The 18,613-nt window shown below is 41.7% G+C and overlaps 1 protein-coding gene across 1 annotated transcript; it reads right to left on the minus strand.

The window, feature by feature from the left end:
• Window positions 1-2,977: 2,977 nt before the first annotated feature.
• On the minus strand, window positions 2,978-13,729 carry LOC131272797 (uncharacterized). Its single transcript, XM_058274656.1, has 4 exons — window positions 13,508-13,729; window positions 12,191-12,309; window positions 3,575-3,668; window positions 2,978-3,235 (listed from the first exon to the last, which is right to left on the minus strand). The coding sequence occupies exons 1-4, from the start codon at window positions 13,727-13,729 to the stop codon at window positions 2,978-2,980; spliced, it is 693 nt and encodes a 230-aa protein (XP_058130639.1).
• Between the last annotated feature and the right edge of the window lie 4,884 nt (window positions 13,730-18,613).

The raw sequence follows: 18,613 nt of genomic DNA on the forward strand, positions 1-18,613 counted from the left end.
CTTCTCGATCATGCTTAAATACTTAATTACACTTATACATCATTATTGACGATACGATTTTGGAATTTATCCAGCGATTTGAATGTTTACTGCTCATTTATTCTTTCTGTTTTTTTTTACTTTTAACATTTTCTCTTATTTTTTATTTGCCTTCTTCAAGTAAACTTACGGCCTGCGGAATGGGCGACGATGGAGTTTGGTTATAAACGTTTTACAATTCTACACCATTCCCAGACCCAGGTTCGATTGGAGTTTCGTTCCGTGTTTAAACCCATCCGCATCAAGCACACCGATGAAGTGGTGTTTTCTACAATTCCTTTTCATTTGAGTTTTCCATCGATGGGTTTGTGTATAAATCCCTTTAGAAAAAATATGCCTCCTTCTACCGATATTCGTCTTCTATGCTAAACGGTGCTTCCCGGCGCCTCGCCGCGAGTCCGTGGACAATTTTAAATTCTAAATACGCTCTGCTCGTCGGCAGCTTTTTTTTTTCAAGTAGGATTGCAAACGGCTCGAGCCTAAATACACGTATCAAGCAGTTTATATTAGATTGATTTAAATATCTTCTTCGCAGCGATCGGGCCTGTATGGTTTGATTTGTTTTCTTGTGCCTTTCAAAGAAGATGCAGAACGTACGCTTTGTGTCGGTTCCGGGGGCCATGGCTGGAATGAAATGAACCCCGTTGCCTCACAAGTTCGCTTGTTTTATGCTTGGTTTAGCTTTGATTTGATTAGGTTTGGTTGTTTGCTCATTTCCTCCATGGTTCAACAGCGCGATCCGCCAAGCCGTGCGAACTATGCGTGCGAACGTAGTTTCCTGCGACCATAAAAGCTAAGCCTACTCAGGGTCTATAATTTTCTTTGGTGTGCAAAATTGTATTCAGTTCCTGCGTTTGTGCTTGCTAGTTGGTTGCTTGAGGGGCTTGGAAAACGATTGTATCAAAGCGCTCGAAGAATTTAGAGGTCCTAGTATCGCAATCGCCGGAAGCATCCCTAAGTCGCTCACAGCTACAATTTGAGATTGCAAATGGTTTCCCGTAATATCGATTGTATGGTTGTTAGGCGTTCGAGGGTACGTATGTTGCGTGGGGAAGAAAAGCACCGAAGAAAATCTTTAAAAAAGTGAGCTGGAACGAATTGCAAAGAATAAGGTATCCCTGTCTGTAGTGTTGTTGTTGTTCTCTATCATTTAACGAATCCGCTGAAAATGAAAATGTTGAACGGTTTCCATCGATTTGTAAGTTGTTTTGCAATGGCAATAGAGAACAAAAGAGAGGAAGAGCCACACCCGTATCCGCTTTATAGTATAAAGTTCATTTCTACAATCCGTTTTTTTCACGTCAGTCACGACCGTTTTTCGCATCCTGAGGGGGGACGCGTCTTGTGTAACTAGACAACTATTTGTTATGGACGTTAAATACTGGCAGGACGTTAATGTTCATCGTGTTACGTTTTGATGTTTGAACGAGCTTGTCGTTCGGTATAAGATTTGCGTTTGCTTCATAACCAAGTTCCCTATTCCATTCTCTTTTAAAGTGAAAGGAAATCAGGAGAACGCTCTGAAAAGAAGGAACTATTACAAAACATTTTTATTAAGCGATACAACAGTCAATATAAGAAAAAACAGAAGCAAAACTTAAAACATATACTACGATTGGTTCAAACTCTGAAAAAATAAATCACCACGAGAACTAGAAAAATAGGAACACATTTTAAGGGATACAGAAATGCCTTACGTTGCATATTCGAAAGCAATGCAGATGAAGAAACTGTACAGCGTTTCATGCCTATTCGATAAGTTTTCTCTTCCGGCAAACTTCACTTTGCTCGTCTGCCTCACTCAGCCTATCAAGCGAAGGTTTCTATGTACAAAAAGTGACCGGTACAAAAATACTTTCCTACGGTTTTTTTCTATGGCGTCGAAATATAGTCTCCCGTTTGCACCCTTAGGAATGTTTCCACCCAACGACCGACGCGTTCACTAAGGTAGCGTGTTTTCGTAGGATGTTTTCTCTACTGGAAAATCAACAAACTTGGAACTTTTTGGCGAAAGCGATTTTCACCTACCGTGGCCGCATGATTGTTGTTTTGCTTTTCCATTTTATACTTTCCAACAATTTTTGTTTTCCTCGCTGATGACGATCATCGATTTATTCTTTTCTCTATTTTTGTTTCAACTTATAATCAAATCATGGGTAAAAAATGTTTTATTCACCGCACGCTCTACCCGATGCTTATTTCCTATTATCAGTATCGCTTTATGTGTTGTTTTGTGGCCGTTTGATTTTGTTCCGTTTTATTTTGATTTTCATATTTCAGGTTATTCTACTGCAGCGCTTTGTTTCGGTTGAGTTATGGGTTTGTATTTATTTCCATCTAACGATACTGCGCACTTTTGTTGTTGATTTTGTTGAACTGTTTTATTCCCACTGTCTAGCTGTTTGTTATGTTACGTGTGTATAGGAAGCGGCTGAAAATCTATTAACTTTCGTTGGCATTTTGTATGCTTTAAGCCCATTTCGTTTTTTTTTGTTAGATTTATTTGATTATATGCCATTCTTTTATGTTTCATAGTACATTTATTTTTTAAATCTGTCGTTCGGTTTGCCATGTTTTGTTTTCCCTTGATTTGCATGAGTTCAGCAAACTCCATCAGTTAGTTGATCGGTAGCAATATTTAGAGGAACGAAACAAAAAAGATCATCACCAGTACTGAATCTGGTTTTAAACCGAATTGATATCCATGTTCTGCCATATCTAAATACCTTATCATCGATTTACTCCACGTAGAAGTGTATTCACTTGCACTATTCTGTGCATTAAATATCCTTCTCATCTTTTTTTCACCACATTTTAAACGGGTCGTCAATCCGGTGGAAAACAATGATAAGCCAACGAAACATAATTCTATTTTCGGGTCCTTTTAGGATGATCATCAAAAGGAAAATGTTTACGACCTTTCAGCTTGTCGTCGTTATCATCGGTTGAAGAGAAAATCGATGTAGGTGTGTTGTGTTTTGTTGTTGTTCTTACTTGCACCACCGCTACCGCCACCAGCCGCCCCAAAACCCCCACCGTGATGCCCATCGTGTTCGTTGGAGGGCCAGCAGCGTCGGATGACGGCAAAGTGGGTGGTTTGGAACTGGTTCGTCCGCTCGCAGCCCCGCTCCAGCGTGCCCGTCAAACAGTAGCCCATGTTGTAGTCGGCCAGACTAATGTTGGACGATAGGTAGAGCTGGGGATGGAAAATGATGAACATGAAAAATAAAAAAACAACCCTTACACGAAGGCGAGCCGTATAAGCAAACAAGGGTTAATTTAATGATACGGTCCCCGCGGTGTTGCGTGACATTCGAGATGGCGTATCATTGACCGATGGGTTGGTCCTGTGCAAATATTATCAACAATCCTTTATTGAAACCTTGCGAGAGCATGAATACACAACTTTATGTTTAACGACATCAGCGATGGCCAATATGAATAACGAATGTTTTCCATTGGGAAATGTTCCAAACATGAACTAATGGTGCTATTCGCTTAGAATAAAACATTGGTGGAGAAGTTGTTGTAATACCTTAAAGTCTGGATCCGGAACTCGCCTCTTGAAGGTTCCTACAATAAGGAGTGCACCATCGCCAGCAACGATCATTTTCCCATGCGTTGTTTGTCTGTAATTAGTATGAAATTAAACGAACTATTTAGATTGCAAGGAGTGAAAAATGTTTTAAATTTTCGGTTCACATATATTTTGGCATACATTTATCGTAATCTATGTAGACGATTGTGCTATCTTTTGTTGCATCTTTGTTTGGTTTAAATGCAAAACATGCAGTTGATTATTAGTTGAAGTTATTAAGAACTTTTTAAGGTTTTAATTCGTTTTGCAATCAATTTAAGAAATATAAAATTGCGGACCTTTCGTATGAAAAGTGATATTATTTTAAAACAATTTTAATACAACCCGGGTTTCAATAAATCTTACTTATCTAATCTAATTCACTGTTGTTTAAAATCTATAAAAATATTATCAATAAATCTAAACACACAAACAAGTTGATTCTAACAGAAGATAACCTTCTGTTGCTTCAGATTGGCCCGTTTTGATTTGTTGATTTATTCGCTTTGGTTTTCCAGCTTTCCCAAATTTCCCCGCGGCCGAGTTGAGTTGAATATCAAAGCAACCGAGCAGGCCTTGAAATGGAAAGTGTTTCCGGCGGGCTTCAAGAAAAACTTTCCGTCCCGCAGTTGGCAAGGGAAAAGCCGCTGCGGTGGGGCAGGCGTTTGCAGGAAGGATTTCCAAATGACTTGGTTTAATTTGTGAATGTTTTGCGCAGAATTATGACATAATTTCACAAGTTGTCGTAGCGCGACGCCGTTGCTTAGGGAAGGCAAATGAATGGCATGCCGGGTTCCCGCAAGCTTTCGGCTTGAGCGGGAGCCTTGAATAAACACCAAAGGCAAAGTGGTTGGCTGAGCAGAACCGGAGGAAAATAAAAACTGGAAACACCCAACACTCTGCGCCGCTCGTTGCGGTTTTTCCGACGACGACCAGAGCTTCGGCTGGCGTGGGTGTGGAAGCCAGATTTAAATTAGGTGGTTCGCCGCTCCAGGATTACCGTCTCCACAGCGACCGGCTCGGCAGCAGCGCAGTCCCGGGGCACGGCTAATGAGATGCTGTATTAAATTACTTGCTAAATTTAGTCCTCTCTTTTGAGGTTCTCGGTGGGTGCCCTTTTTCGGCGCTTAAGAATGAGCGGCGAGCCTGCCTTGCTTTTCTCGCCGTTGTCTTGGATACGCGCCTGCCTGGAACGCGTCAGTTTGGGTGGTTTCGGAAGATCGGATGCGAAGCCTCGTTGTTAATAGCTGCAAAGCGCGGACGGTTGGTGGTAAATTAAAACGGACACTCTTTCTAATAGCTGTTGACACTAGGGAAATGTATACGTCTTTAAGATAAAGAAGTTTACGCAGCGAATGAAAGATGAAAGCAGTTTGGCAAATCGCTGAAAGCTGAGATTAAGGTTACGTTTGAGGTGCCATAGTAGATTTATATGACGCGTAGGACAAGCTTAATTGTTTCGAAAATAGATTATATTCACCTTTGCAAATGACATTGAGTTCAAACAAGATTTTTTCTGATAAAACAGATACATCAACGCAACTTTGTTCGAGAATTTTAAACTGTTTTAGGGAAGTTTTGTAGTTCTCAATCTTGCTTTCATATCATTAAGTAGACTAATTATTTTTAGCTTTAAATAAGTCTGGTCTTTTAACTTTTTTATACCATTTGATTTTAAATCCCACAAAAGTAAGGTAACTTAATGGAAAATATTGCGTAGAGTTACACATAGATTTATAACTGATCATTCAAAAAGTCATACTTAAAAGTGCTGTCTTTTTTTGTAAAGAAATTACACAAAAACACAAACGGGCTTAAATTTAGCAGTCACTTACGCAGATAAAGATGTCAGTGCCGAACGAATTGAAATCCGAACAGCATCGAAACCTTTTTCCCAAACAGCTCTCAGGCGCGGCGGCAAAGGAAAACGTTTCTCCGTGGAAAAAAGGACCAGTCAGCCCCCGAGGGTATAATTTTCAACTTCCCGCAGCAAAAACACACATAAAGCTGTGTGTTCGTTTTTCTTTCGTTTCGTTGGAAACATCTCGGAACCGGACGGAGGATTGGCGAATCCTTGGTGGGGGAGGGGCGAAAGTAGACACATTTTCTCATAAATGGACGGCTCCTCATATACACACTCGCACGTAGGTTGCTTGAAAAACGCCAAACGACTCGTTTGGTCGATCGCCAGCAACGAATGGTTTCTGTCGTTTGTGTGTGCGTGTGTAGGAGTTTTTTTTTTTTGGTTTTGGCAAAATGCTTGGACTAGTTCCAATAACGTTTTATTTGTTCGGAAGCGTTTTTCCGTAGCATTCGTCGTTGCGTTTGTGGAAAGGCAGCTTTCCACACCCGCCGGAAGACTGACCTTTCGTGGGAATAAAACCTTCCCCGGGGCGGACCGGATGAAGCGGGAAAGGGAGAGAAAAGCGGACGATTTCGGTGAAAGGAAAACAAATATCGCTCCGGCCGTTCCCTGGCGGGCCATGACGACGATGAGGCCATGTCCTTTCCGCTTTGATGTGCAAGAAGCATCCTTTTTTCGCTTCATCCTTCGCCCAACGCCCCCGGACACCGCTCGCACCCCTTTTTCGCTCGAAGACTCTCCGGGCCAAATAGGTTGTTTTTATTGCAATTTTCTGTTTCTTGCTGGCCAAAATGCTGAAAGTCCTCGCCCGCTGGAGGCTTCCGACGAGCCATCACCGGCTTTCGTTCGATCGTTCCTTTTCAATTATTGTTATGGCCTTGTTTATGGCTCGGCACCGTTCTGTCATTCGGAAGCGATCTACGAGGCTGGTTTTACAACTAGGTTGAATTATCTTGTGAAGCGGTATGGGCCAAGTTTACTCGTAGAATAAACCAACGGATCAGAGTCTTCGTGGTTTCCCCCAGAAGAACCTCCGGGACTAACGAAATCGTTACATTTGATTAGTCTTGTCGAGAATAACGTGAAATTTACGTATTTATCCTTTTCTTTTCTTATCCGAAAGAACGTCAGAAGACACTCCCCATGTTGAAAATCGTTAAATTATCCTTCGCCTTGCCACGCGTTGGGCTGTAAAGTGAACATTTTAATTAGACGAATTGACACTTTCGTAATTTATTTCTGTTGATATTTCATACAACCTTCTGTGATTAAGGGACAGGGTTTTACCAAGAGAGGAATGAGATTTCTTGGAATTGAGCATTTCGTAGGGATCTGACAACGACATTAAACGATCGCAAACACGATAAGAGAACCTTCCTTCTAGTGAACTAGTATTTCGACTGGTTTGACTATCGTTAGTGCTTCATTTGAATGTTGTTTTCCTTTACTCGACTTCCTCGCATTTTCCATTTGGCACGTTACAAAAAGAGTCCTTCTTTCCCACTTTGGAAAATAATCAACTAAATGTAAATTTTATATCACTCATCAGCATCAGTGACATCGGCATTAGTGTTGACACTTTTCGCAATCACCGCCCGTCTGATAAATGAACGCCTTGCTGACGGAACGCGTCGAACGGGGAAATGGATTGAAATAAATTTAATGAATCCACGACGGATAAGTTTTATCACGTAGCGGTGGCAACAAGGAAAAGGAAAGCAGAGGAAACGTGTGGAAAGGGAAAGAGTAAAGATTGATTGTGCTAAAATTACACGAGAAAATGGATCATCCATCGAAGGGACACTTAGCTTGATTGGATGAATTACTTTCAGAGAATATTTGCGAAAGTATTTCATGAAAATTCAATTCCATCAACGCTTCCTCCATTTTATAAATGTCCCTGTTGTGTCGTTGTTTGACAATTTAAAATCAACCATCATTAATCTTCCATCGTAGGCCCCTTTAAGGTATTGTGCCAGCGTTATCCTTCAAATGGCTCCATAAAAACCTGACCAGGCAGGTCACAATCGCCAGCCAACATCAATTTCCACACTCATTGTTAACTCAATCACTGCCCGCCCGCGACCGAAGGAAAATCAACCACCAACGGCCACCGTGACAGGTCGTTAGGGTCAGACCTTCGGTGGCGAATGGAAAGATTACGCTGGTAATTAATTCAGGCACAACAAATTAAAACTTTGGCCACGTGCAGGTATTTACCAAAAAAAAAGCGAACACACAATTGGAAAGTGGAAACGGAAAATGAATCGTCTCACCGTTTTTTATTTCCAGCTAGCTCGACTCGGCGTGGAAAGATTTCGATGGCGCACTGGAACTAATTATCTGAAAAATTCTGCCCCCGATGGGAAAATGGCTGTTAGAGGGAAACGCTCACGCGACGCGCTTTCCATTACTAGCTGTTTTAATTTTGGGGCGGACCGCTGCCGGGAAAAACGCCAACGGTAAAAGCCTTCCATTGCATTTTTATGTCTTTCGAAGTATCCCTTTTTATGGTGTTTACTTTCACTTCCTCGCTTTTCCGCTTCCTTCAACACCGAACACCCCCGGAGGGAGAAAAGTCAACGGTGTGGTTGGCCATTATTTTATTCGCTTCCGAGCACTTCCACCAATGCAAGTCCCTGCTTCATTTCCTACTGCTGCTGCTGGTGTAAGAACTTCATTTGATTGCTCTCCGCTTTCGATGCGGATTTTGGAGAAGAAGTTCGTCTTCAGCGCGAAACCACCTCGGACCACCGGAGTGCCAAGAAGTCATTCTCATTAGATGCCCTAAGAAAATCTTTCCTCGACCTTTTGCGAGCACTTTGCCCAACGTCCAACGAAAGCAGAACAAACCTTACATTCCAAACCGAGCCTTTCGAAAGATCCAGTATTTGAATTGGAAAAAAGGTCCTTATTCGAGGTGCTTCAAACCGTCGGCTAGCGAAAGGAGTAACTTTCCCTTGGGCTCCCTTGGGAAAGGAGGCAAAGCGTCCCACCACAAAGGATAATTATCTCCATTACATAAACAAAAAGGGAAAACGGCCGTCCACGGGGGCAGACACCAAAGTTAACAGGGTGGAAAAATTGACATTCCACTGTCGAATCGAGTCAATGTTATGGACAAAAGGAAGTTGCCCATTACGGTGCCACTGTTTTGGGTTTCGGAGCTGGTCCTGTGACGGGGAAAAACCCCTACCCGGCGACACGATGGCGCCATGCTAAGCAAACACGGTCGGAAAGTATCCGAAACCTTGGGCCGTCCCATGGTTTGAACCCGACCCGGTTGAATTTAACTTTTTCCCCGAGCGGAACGACAAAAGCGGTCGCCTTCCGTTGGGGGAGGGGGGACGTGTTTGCCCCGCGGTGCCGGGAACGAGTTGTTGAATGTAGGAACCGAAACGGCGGAAGCACATACAAATATCGGAGGCGGGAAAGCCGAATTTCGGAAGACAAATTTGCCGATCCACAAATAAACCCAATCACTGCCCCGAAGGGTTTTGCGAGATAATCCGCTCCGCGGGTTCCGGGAAACCGACGGCGGCCGTTTCCCTTTGGAGATCGATGGCCATCCTCCCCCGCTCGGAAGCTGGGGAGAGTGAGAGAGAGGCTTACAAAGCTGACTTTCCGCTGGCCAGGGGTGGGGGGGAGGAAAACAAGTTGGCAGGAAAAAATATGGAAATGTGAAACGATTTGTCATTGCGACGGTATTATGCGGAGGATATCCTACTGGAGCCTTTTCTCCTTCCGTTCCGGCCATCCCATCCCCTTCTTTTGTAGAATATTGAATATGGGAGGAAAATATTAATCATCTTCGGCAAACATGGACAATGTATCGCCTAGATTGCGCCTGTAGCAACCGCTTTGGTGGCAGTAAATCTTGCGGCAGCTTAAACTGGGGCAGAGATTGCGGCGAAAGTGGGTCAGTGCACGATCGAATGGGTTAGACGTGAAAACTAAGCATGCATATAGAGAAGGATTTAGGGGGAAGGCATTTCTTCGTATTCGCAGCAGGGTATAAGAAAGTCTTTGAAAAAGTGGCTCGTAAGTAGTTTTTGTGTGCAACAGCAGTTTTTATGAGACCCAAATAGAAGTCTAGAAAACAAGGATGTCGCAAGACCTGGATGTTTCAAAATTATTGGTCAGCTACATGGGACGTGATTGTATAAGATCCTAAATTGTTATTTCAACTGTAAGCCTACGTTCCAATGATACTAACACAATGTTCATAGTGTGCTATTTTAGTAACAGAAACATAAATAAATCAACTAATATTTTTGAAAACTAAAACGAACTCATCGACAACATAAAATACCATTCCTAAAACAATGTAAGAATAGATTTTGATCAGTAGCTTTTAATTCTAGAGCGAAACAAATGATAAAATGATAAAAAGAGCATAAATTATTCATAGAGAGCACACTTCACTTATCGACCTTCTGAACCAAATCGTAGAAAGATTCCTATTTGGTACATATTTAGACTTTTGTTGTATCGTCTAGCCTAAAAAAAACTGAGCTATGTGTATTTATTTGTGAGATACACATGTGTTCCTATTAAGATTGTGTATTTGTTTTGACTGAATTACGACAACACAACCTTACATTTAGTTCACATCCCTAAAGCAGAAGAATTTCATTTCCATTTAGTTTACATCTGTGCAAACAGTGCACGTATTTTGGGAAGATTTCTTCACGACCAGAACACACAAGCAAAGTAAGTCAAGTTTATTGACTTCGTATGTTTGAGATCTTGCGAGTATTTGGATCTGGTCTCGTTCAGAGCAAGACTGAGTGGAATATCAAAAAATGGCCATCACCAGCAGAAGTGTTTGAAGACAACTGCAGATATTAGAAGATTGAATAAAATCGTAGAATTATAGCTGGAAATGATAGAGCTAACTTATTCACCTAATACTCCAACTTGATGACTTAATTAGATGGAGAATTGAAGGAAATCTGCGATTATCATGTGAGATGCATGAGCTCGGATTTTAACAATCTTTACATTTGTTCAAAGTAATAGATATTCATCATCAACTACACGAACGGGAATTGTAAAACTCTTTTTTTCTATTTTCTTAACACTTTGTTATTTTTCAAAAGTTTTTGTGTTTAATGATTTTAATTCTTGATGTTCTATTTTCCAGTATTTAGTGGTTTTAATTTAAGTTTTTCTTCGAGAGCAGTATTATTTCTATCTCGAAACATCATAATGGATTCCACCAGCGTCTTGTTGGACACCAACCAATAACGTATTATCAACACTGCTACCATCAACTCCCCCAGCTTCCATACCCAACATCCCCACGGAAGCGTACGGATGGAGCAGGAAAAATTGCACCCCGACGAGTGCTACACAAACACATCACCGTTGCGCACGCTCGAGAGGGCAATTTGTGACAATTGCAAGTGCCAAAACCCCGGAGCCCACAAAGAAGACCACCTAAGCTCGGCCGAACCGGTTCGACACTTGCCATCAGCCATCACCATCTCAAGCACTTCCGAAGGACGGAAAGCTAGAAAAAGAAAGAGTTGAGGCAAAAATAACTTCACGACTTTCGTGAACGACGTCCGTCGGCTGTCGGCTGTGTTGAGGAAGTCTTTTTTTCCTAGCCTCAAGTGTGCGCCGTATGTTCTGTTTGCTTTCGCTTTGCGACACGGAACGATAACCATCTGTGGACGGGACGAGCTTATTCTTCCTTTTTCATATGGTTTCCGTTCGCTTGTTAAGATCTCGGTTGGTGTTCTTCAACAGGCTCGTTGCTCGAATCGGAAGTTATCAAAACGAAGCACCTTCTAGCTCACTATCGTCGTGGTTTATTGAAGGTGTTCGACGTTGAGTGTGACTTTTTTATTCGACTGTTTAGTTTAATTGTCATGTCTGCGGGGGACCGGCCGATACCATTTTTTTAGTACCAGTTGCGTTCTTTGTACATGACGTTTTAAACTTCTTCATAGGGGAGTCGAAAGAAATTATGGGTTTGTTATATGTCACTTCTAAAAAGCGTACATCCTGACAACATCATAAAGTGCATATTATACTAGCATACAGTTCTGTTCACATCTCCTCCCCACAGTTTTGTCCTTGTCCTCTTCAAATGGAACAAATTGAACTCACACTTATCCTTGGTGACAATATAACAGCACTATGCCAAACATTGCCCTTATCCATACACCCTTCCTGAGCGCATCGTTGTGGCATGTTGCAGCAGGCGTCCGAGTACTTTCCATACAAACTAGTTCAAACGGTCATCGCCGGAACTCTCAACTGACACGTCCCCATGTTTTATTTCTTCATTTTCATTCGGAAAACTGTGTCACATCGACGGCAGCTGAGTGGGAGTGTGTTTGTGGGTGGCAAAAAGGAAAAAACAGCTTCCGTTGTCACCATTTCATATTTATGCAACGATGAAAACTGCCACAGTCGCATCTCCGCATGTTCCGCCAGCGGAACGTGTTGCGTGTGCAGCACAATTTTACGGCACAAAATTCAATAATTTATTGTCAACACTTGGCACGGAAATGGATACGGTGAGATGTTCTGTTGTCCGACATCGATACGGATCGGTGATGGACTTGGTGAGGTCGTGTTCGGGAGCACAATTTCACAAACTGTCCGAGTCGGACGGTTTGTTGCTTTCCCTCACTTGATCGATCCATAATTTGTAAACAAAACGTGTCGGAATGGCATTCCAGCAAACGCTTACTTACTTCCGAGAGCCGGCCACCTCCTCCACCACGCAGCGGTTCCTTCGCCAACGGCATGGCGCTATCGTCCAGTAGCTGGAAGCGGCACTGCGAGCCCATCCTTCTTCCGGGTACAGCAGAACCTGTGGAAGAGCAAACGAGACGTTCAAGATCCGTATCCGTTTTGTCGGCACGAGCATTAGTGCTGGATTAGTGACCCGAGCAGCACTGATGTGTAGTGTTTGTGCATGTGTGTGATTGAGCTAATTTTTGTTTGCCCTAGAATGAAACCGCCTTTCCGGCCTTCCGAGAGTGCGACTGTGTTGTGGTTCTAGAAAACTAAAACTAATAAAAACCGAAAACTCATGTACTTCAATGCTTCGTACTGCAGAACGGGACCGGTACAGTAACTACGTTATGAAGAAGGGAGGGAAAAAAATGCTACGAGTCATCCTTCAACCGGGCGCTAATCCTGAAAGCCCCTCCTAAAGGCTGGTGATAATGACGACGGGCTAAGTGAATTAGTCCCCCGAAAGACGCTCGGGCGGGGTAGGACCTTTTAAGCCGCGTTAATGTGGTTCATCGTGATAATGGAATTAAATTGAATACAAAGAAGCTAGAAGAGAACGTAAAATTTCAGTTTTGCCGCGTCAATGGTGGGGTGTGTTAGCGAGTTCTTTATTAAGTTTTTTGTTTCACAAAGATAGCTATAAATTAGTTCATACAAGATTTGAAACAAAACATGTTGGACATAAACTAAACTTGTACTTCTTTTATTTGCTTAAACAAGTATCTTAGTTCACCAACATGGTAGTGAAACTTCTATAAGCAAACTTGGATACTGAGCTAAAAACATGTTTAATACACTCTTACCATTCAAAATCAACAATTTTTTATTTTGTTCTTATAACAAGTGAGTATGTATAGCTTGTTACTTGAAATAATTGTATTTTATTTAGAAAACGAACACTATTTTATTGGTAAAATATTAAACCAAATGATGGGACTTATTCTGGTAAGTGAAAGGATGACAAACTTTATCTTTTGAGGAACCGAATTAAGAGAAGCCGAAACAACACTTAATCATGAATTTGTCAACTCCAAGGTTTTAGGATCAGGAAAAGTAAGAAAAAAGTTTAAGAACTGCTAAAAATAAACTACTTTGGTTCTCTTGAAGGTTCTTTTAAAATAATCTTTTAAATTAAAAAGAATTACATATTTTTTGGAAAATGGAAAACATATTATACATATGTTTTGGAAAATTTAAAAACGTAAAAGCTTCTGTAAATGTTACTACCTAATATAATTTGTATAGTAATAAAAATACGTATAAGAATATACCTTGTTCGGATAACCGTTGTATCGTAGCAATTTTTTACAGCACTTTCCCCGACTTTCGAAATATATTTCGGACGGGGGTCTCGCTGGCGCTCGATTGAGCACGCAGCATCCGACGTGAGTGGGTGACGCCGGCGGGTGGAAAAACGCCGATGCAAACGTCCGGTCACTGCCCTTGTCGATGGTGGCGATTGTGGCCGTGGTCGAGGCCTTGAAGTCCATCATCCGTCGCGAGCCTGGGACCTGGGTGGTCTGTAAAATAATAGGACACGTTTATAACAAAAGACAATAATCATTAAAGGGGCATACAAATGAAATGTGTTTTAAATGTTTATTGCATTAAGCATAAAGTAGGAAAATAGGACAATATATTCACAAACTTAAGGAGGGCACAATTGTTTCACATTTAAACACTATCTTATGCTACGGGACATATTAATGTTGCTTTGTCCGAAAGGTTTTCCTAGATCTTCCATTTAAACCGAAATGGCAGGCCTCCCATTTCCCACCGTACACATAGAAAATTGGATCAGCTCACCTGCTTCCCTGCTCGTAAAGATCCCATATGGATGGCCGGTGAAAATAGCCGGGATAATCCGGTACACTCGGAAAAGCTTTCGGGTTCGTGCCCGTGTGTGCCCTGGTTGCACACATACAGATTGAAAGGATGCAACGAACACAACGAACCGTGCACACGGTGCTTGCAGATAATTTTGCATTTAAATAAGTGATGCGCCACATCCGGGTGTGGGCTTCCACTTCCACTTTCATGCCCGTTCTTTGACCCACCTTCCTCTGATTCTATTTAGTTTAGCAACAGAAGTCGCATGTTTTGTGTGGAAAGACGGTGCTCAGGTTTAGCCACCGTTCTTGCATGGGAAAACATGGAAGGAAAACTATATAGAATCATCATATATTTAGCAGGCGGTTTGAGTTCAAAACACCAAAGGAAAATGGGAAATCTTTCCCGACAAGAACCTCCTAGTTGCAAGATAAATAAAAGTAATCTAAATATTTCTAGTGGTATAACCACAATTCATTTCTTTTTATTATACTATCCTGTATCTTTTACACTCGTCGTATTTTTACTTGTTTTTACAAGCGTAAATAAATACCACTTTTATAAAAAAAAACTGAACATTGGATTAACTTAATTTGGTATATTAGAGGGAAATTATTCGTTGTGAGAAAAAAACCTGTTTCATAAATAAAATGCTCCATCACAACGCTCCGTTTAATTACAAAAATGCATGAAAGCGCAGCGACAAGTTAATCCATTTCCCCCCGAGGGTGGGATTTTCATTTAATTAGCATAATTACACTCATTCAGCGTCCATTGGGAAATGGAATTCTCTTTGCCTTCGGGGAAGGGAAAGCACGAAGTGATAATGATGAATGCATAAGAACGTTTTCATCAAACGAACCAAATTGCTTCGTAAACGATTTGCAACCATTTATCATGCGCGATGCAACGCGGATTGGGCGGAAAAGTATGACAGATGAAGCGAACAGTATGACGATGAATGTAATCGCAAGCAGACTTTAACTCGGCGAAAATGTTATAATAATGATGATTGTTCGTAGATTGGTGCAAAATGAATAATAAATAGTTAAGTAATGAGTGAATCATTAGCAAGCCTTATATTTGAATTAAACAATATGTGTTATAATTGAGTTTAAACTGGTTTAAAAGCAAGATACAGATAGTAAAGTTGTAGAAATACCATTCTTCTTTTTTTGCGACTAGCAAAAAATAATATGTATTAAAAACTCTACCGGAGAAAAATCAATTTTCTATGCCAATATCGATGTTTTTTTTGGTTGAACCCCGCGAAAACCCAACATGAAACGCAAACTAACACTAAAAGCGTAAGGTTGATAAGCGATTGAACCACCATCGTGGCATCGTCCATCGTGCTGGAGGCGGTTTTTATGCTCTTCGTTCATTTATTATTTGTCATCGAAGGAAGATTTTTAATTAAAAATTTCTTGCTTCAGCACCACCGTCCGTTTCAGGACGTTCCCGATTACGAATGGAGGTTAGGAAACGCAACGAAAGCTATGTTCAGTGTCGATTGAAAATTCTGACAGAATGATTCAATCGATTCGTAGCTTCAGTTCAACGAGGAAAAGAAACTCGGAGTGTTGGAATATAGCGACAGGTTCAATTGAAAACCTAAAGAAAAAAGTGTGACATGATTTTCAAAGCAAACTGATATATTATTTCGTCTGTTCGTGGTGAAGGTGAGCAATGCTATTTAAGACCACGTTTATTGAGTTTATCAAATGAAAATATGGTTCTGCTTCATGTACATACCATCAAATGTTGTTGAAACAGAGAAGAGTCTGGTTTTGCAAAGAAGAGATGAGCAAGAAAAAAGAACTCGTGGCGTACGATGGAAAGCAAACGGTTTGATCGAAAAAGTTTTTCCTTTTCATCGAAAGCCAAACCAGGTCGGGTATGTGATGAAGCAATGTGGCAACCGTAAACCAAACCATTGCACCATTGTTGAACATTGAAGTTCCACCGTTTCCATGGAAACTTTTCGTATGTAAATGTCTGCGAGCGGTTTTTCGATCCGAAGTTCGATCTTTTCTTCCATTCAGCTCGAAGCGGGAAACTTTTCTCCCGTTTCGCTGCTTGGCTTTAAGTATCTCCCGGAAGGTAAATAAAATGATGGAGTTTTCCATTCGGTTTGCACGTAGTATTTTCATTGCAATGACGGGAAAAACTCCTGAGGAAACCTTGGAACTACTTGTGGCTTGTGACGGCATCGTATCGCTTCCTGACATTGTACGTCGTTTGGCCATGAAAGGCGATACTGACCCATTGAGCCTCACCGTATACAACTTGGCTTCTCCGCTTTCCGTTCCACTGTATATAAGATATTGGTTTTCATGTTTAAAGATGCTTTTGACTGATAAAATTTGTTACGGGACGTTGATGAAGCTTAGTTTTAGAGCGAGCATTGAAATTGAGAGACAAGGAAAACTTAGGATTGATGGATTAACCCCTTAGCCCTAAGGTATTGAATGAACCCACGGAAAATTTAGAATGTTGTCTCAAGGGTCCCCCCTTGCGTTTTGGCAAGATGCCAAGCAAACAACATCAGCGGATCTCAGCTTCACAACGACGGTTCGGAGCGACGAACCGGTAATCAGCAGTCGACAAGACGTCATCATTAATTTTGTTTAATGTGCTACCGTGTTCATGCTGCGGCTTCCGGTTGGCCATCGCGTTGGCTTGGCCGCCCGGAGGCTGCTAGATTACACACATGAATTATGGCCATCAGATAGCTATTATTTTCCATCACATGTCTTCATCGTGACAATGGTTTCGTCGGTCTCCGGTGAGCCAGCCCCCTTTCTCGCCCGACCCAGGGGTCGGTGCGCCCGGATTTTCACCATTCTAACACCCGAGCCGGGGATAATTTATAAGCCACCTAGGCGGACATCGGACCTACTCCTCAGCAAACGGTTGGAAACTTTGGTGAATAATGCCCGAGGCCCGGGTGGAGTTGGGTCGAGTGGTGCCCTGCGAGAAGGATGTTCTGGTAGCCTGGTCTCCTTCAGCGATAACGAAGAGGTTTGTGGGGGCGTGTATGTATGTGTGTATGTTTGTTGGCAAGACTATAAATATCTTGCCGTGTGTAAACTCATAACCGAGCCGTTTGTTGACGCATCGTTGCCTTTTCACCAGCGATACTGCTTACGAGGAGTTTATTGGAGTGATGGGATTGGGATCGTCTTGCATCAGAGTAGAGGATCAATTTCTTGTAGGATTTTACGCTACAAAACCATCGGAATAACATTTACATCGTTAATCGTTAGCTTAAGAAAACCATATTTAAAGTCAAAAATATTAAACGGCATAATTTGAAGTGAGCCAATATTTTTTGTATATTTCTTAAAATGTGTAAGATAATTTAAACTAAGGAATATGCAAATGATTATACTAACAGCAACTTGTTAACAAAACTGTAAAAATCTGCTATGGATGATTGATATTCAGGAATAGCAAAAGTGTAGGATGAAATTTTGCCGATCCTGGGAAAATAAGTTGATTAGCTTACATTCGTTACAATACAACTACCAGGAACAAAGTTATGCACGGCACTTGAATTCAATTATTCGAGGCTAATAGCTTTTTGCTTCAGCCCTCCAGTTCCCACCCTAAAAGATCCCCAACTTCACCGCCCCCTTCCTATGTCCAGCAATAATTGACTTACGTTGCAAAATTCTTCCTCATCAAGATATTAGTAAACTAGCTTCGATCCGTACACAAGTGGCTTGGCTCAACTCACCGGGCAGCAACTAACACGGCTTACCCTTACGGACCTGGGAAACTCTGTGTGTGTGGAGTCTATTTTCCTACCAGTGGACAGCTTTCCCCCCCTTCCACATAAGCCACGTTCACGGTTGCGTCGATAATAACAGATAAGCGTCTGGGAGCGCTGACCCAAAAACTGCGTTGACGAAGGTTCTCGACGGATCAGGCGTTCGGAAAACTTTCCCCGCGCGACAAAATGCGAAGGTAAACGCCCGGGAGCCTTCTGGTCGCTGAAGGAAATCACTTCATTCGTGGCGCCCCCCCCAGGCCTGTCGTAACGTTATCCGTTTTGCGGAGAAGAAGCAGCTCGAAAGACTAACTTTTCCTCACGGTGGATGGAATAATTTCCGCCCGAGTGGGCAATCATCCGCACGCTAGACAGTCGAAAGAAAAGGCCTATTTTTAGCAATAAATATTGATCGATTGGAAAATAAATTGGACCCACAATTAACCGGGCTTGCCGCAGAGAAGTGGTGGGAAGTCGGTAAAGTCCGTTAATCCGTGGTTTCCATTGCGGATATGGTCGTAGTTTATCTCTTCTCTAGATTTTTAAGAGGTTAGTTTTTTTCATATCATTTCTAGCCATCTACATTAATATTTAGTCAATGTGAAGTATTTTCAAACGATTTATTCTTCACAATTGTCTCTCTAAATACAGACAACCAAATTGAAGAGTGTTTCTTTGTTCAAAATTGATTTTTATTTTTCTTTTATGCCTTTAACTCTTGCTCCAGCTGTGTCTTTTAAAACATACAAGAACAGATTTAAAGGCTTTCTCT

The sequence above is a fragment of the Anopheles coustani genome, chromosome 3 (assembly GCF_943734705.1).
Source record: "Anopheles coustani chromosome 3, idAnoCousDA_361_x.2, whole genome shotgun sequence".
Taxonomy (NCBI): Eukaryota; Metazoa; Arthropoda; class Insecta; order Diptera; family Culicidae; genus Anopheles; species Anopheles coustani.

What these genes read in the sequence shown, in the direction of transcription:
- LOC131272797 (XM_058274656.1), bottom strand. Translation starts at nt 13,729, where the DNA reads ATGATGGACTTCAAGGCCTCGACCACGGCCACAATCGCCACCATCGAC. An exon ending in ACAACGGTTATCCGAACAAG is followed by an intron (nt 12,310 to 13,507) that starts GTATATTCTTAT and finishes GCTCTTCCACAG; the next exon opens with GTTCTGCTGTACCCGGAAGA. An exon ending in TTCCGGATCCAGACTTTAAG is followed by an intron (nt 3,236 to 3,574) that starts GTATTACAACAA and finishes TTCCATCCCCAG; the next exon opens with CTCTACCTATCGTCCAACAT.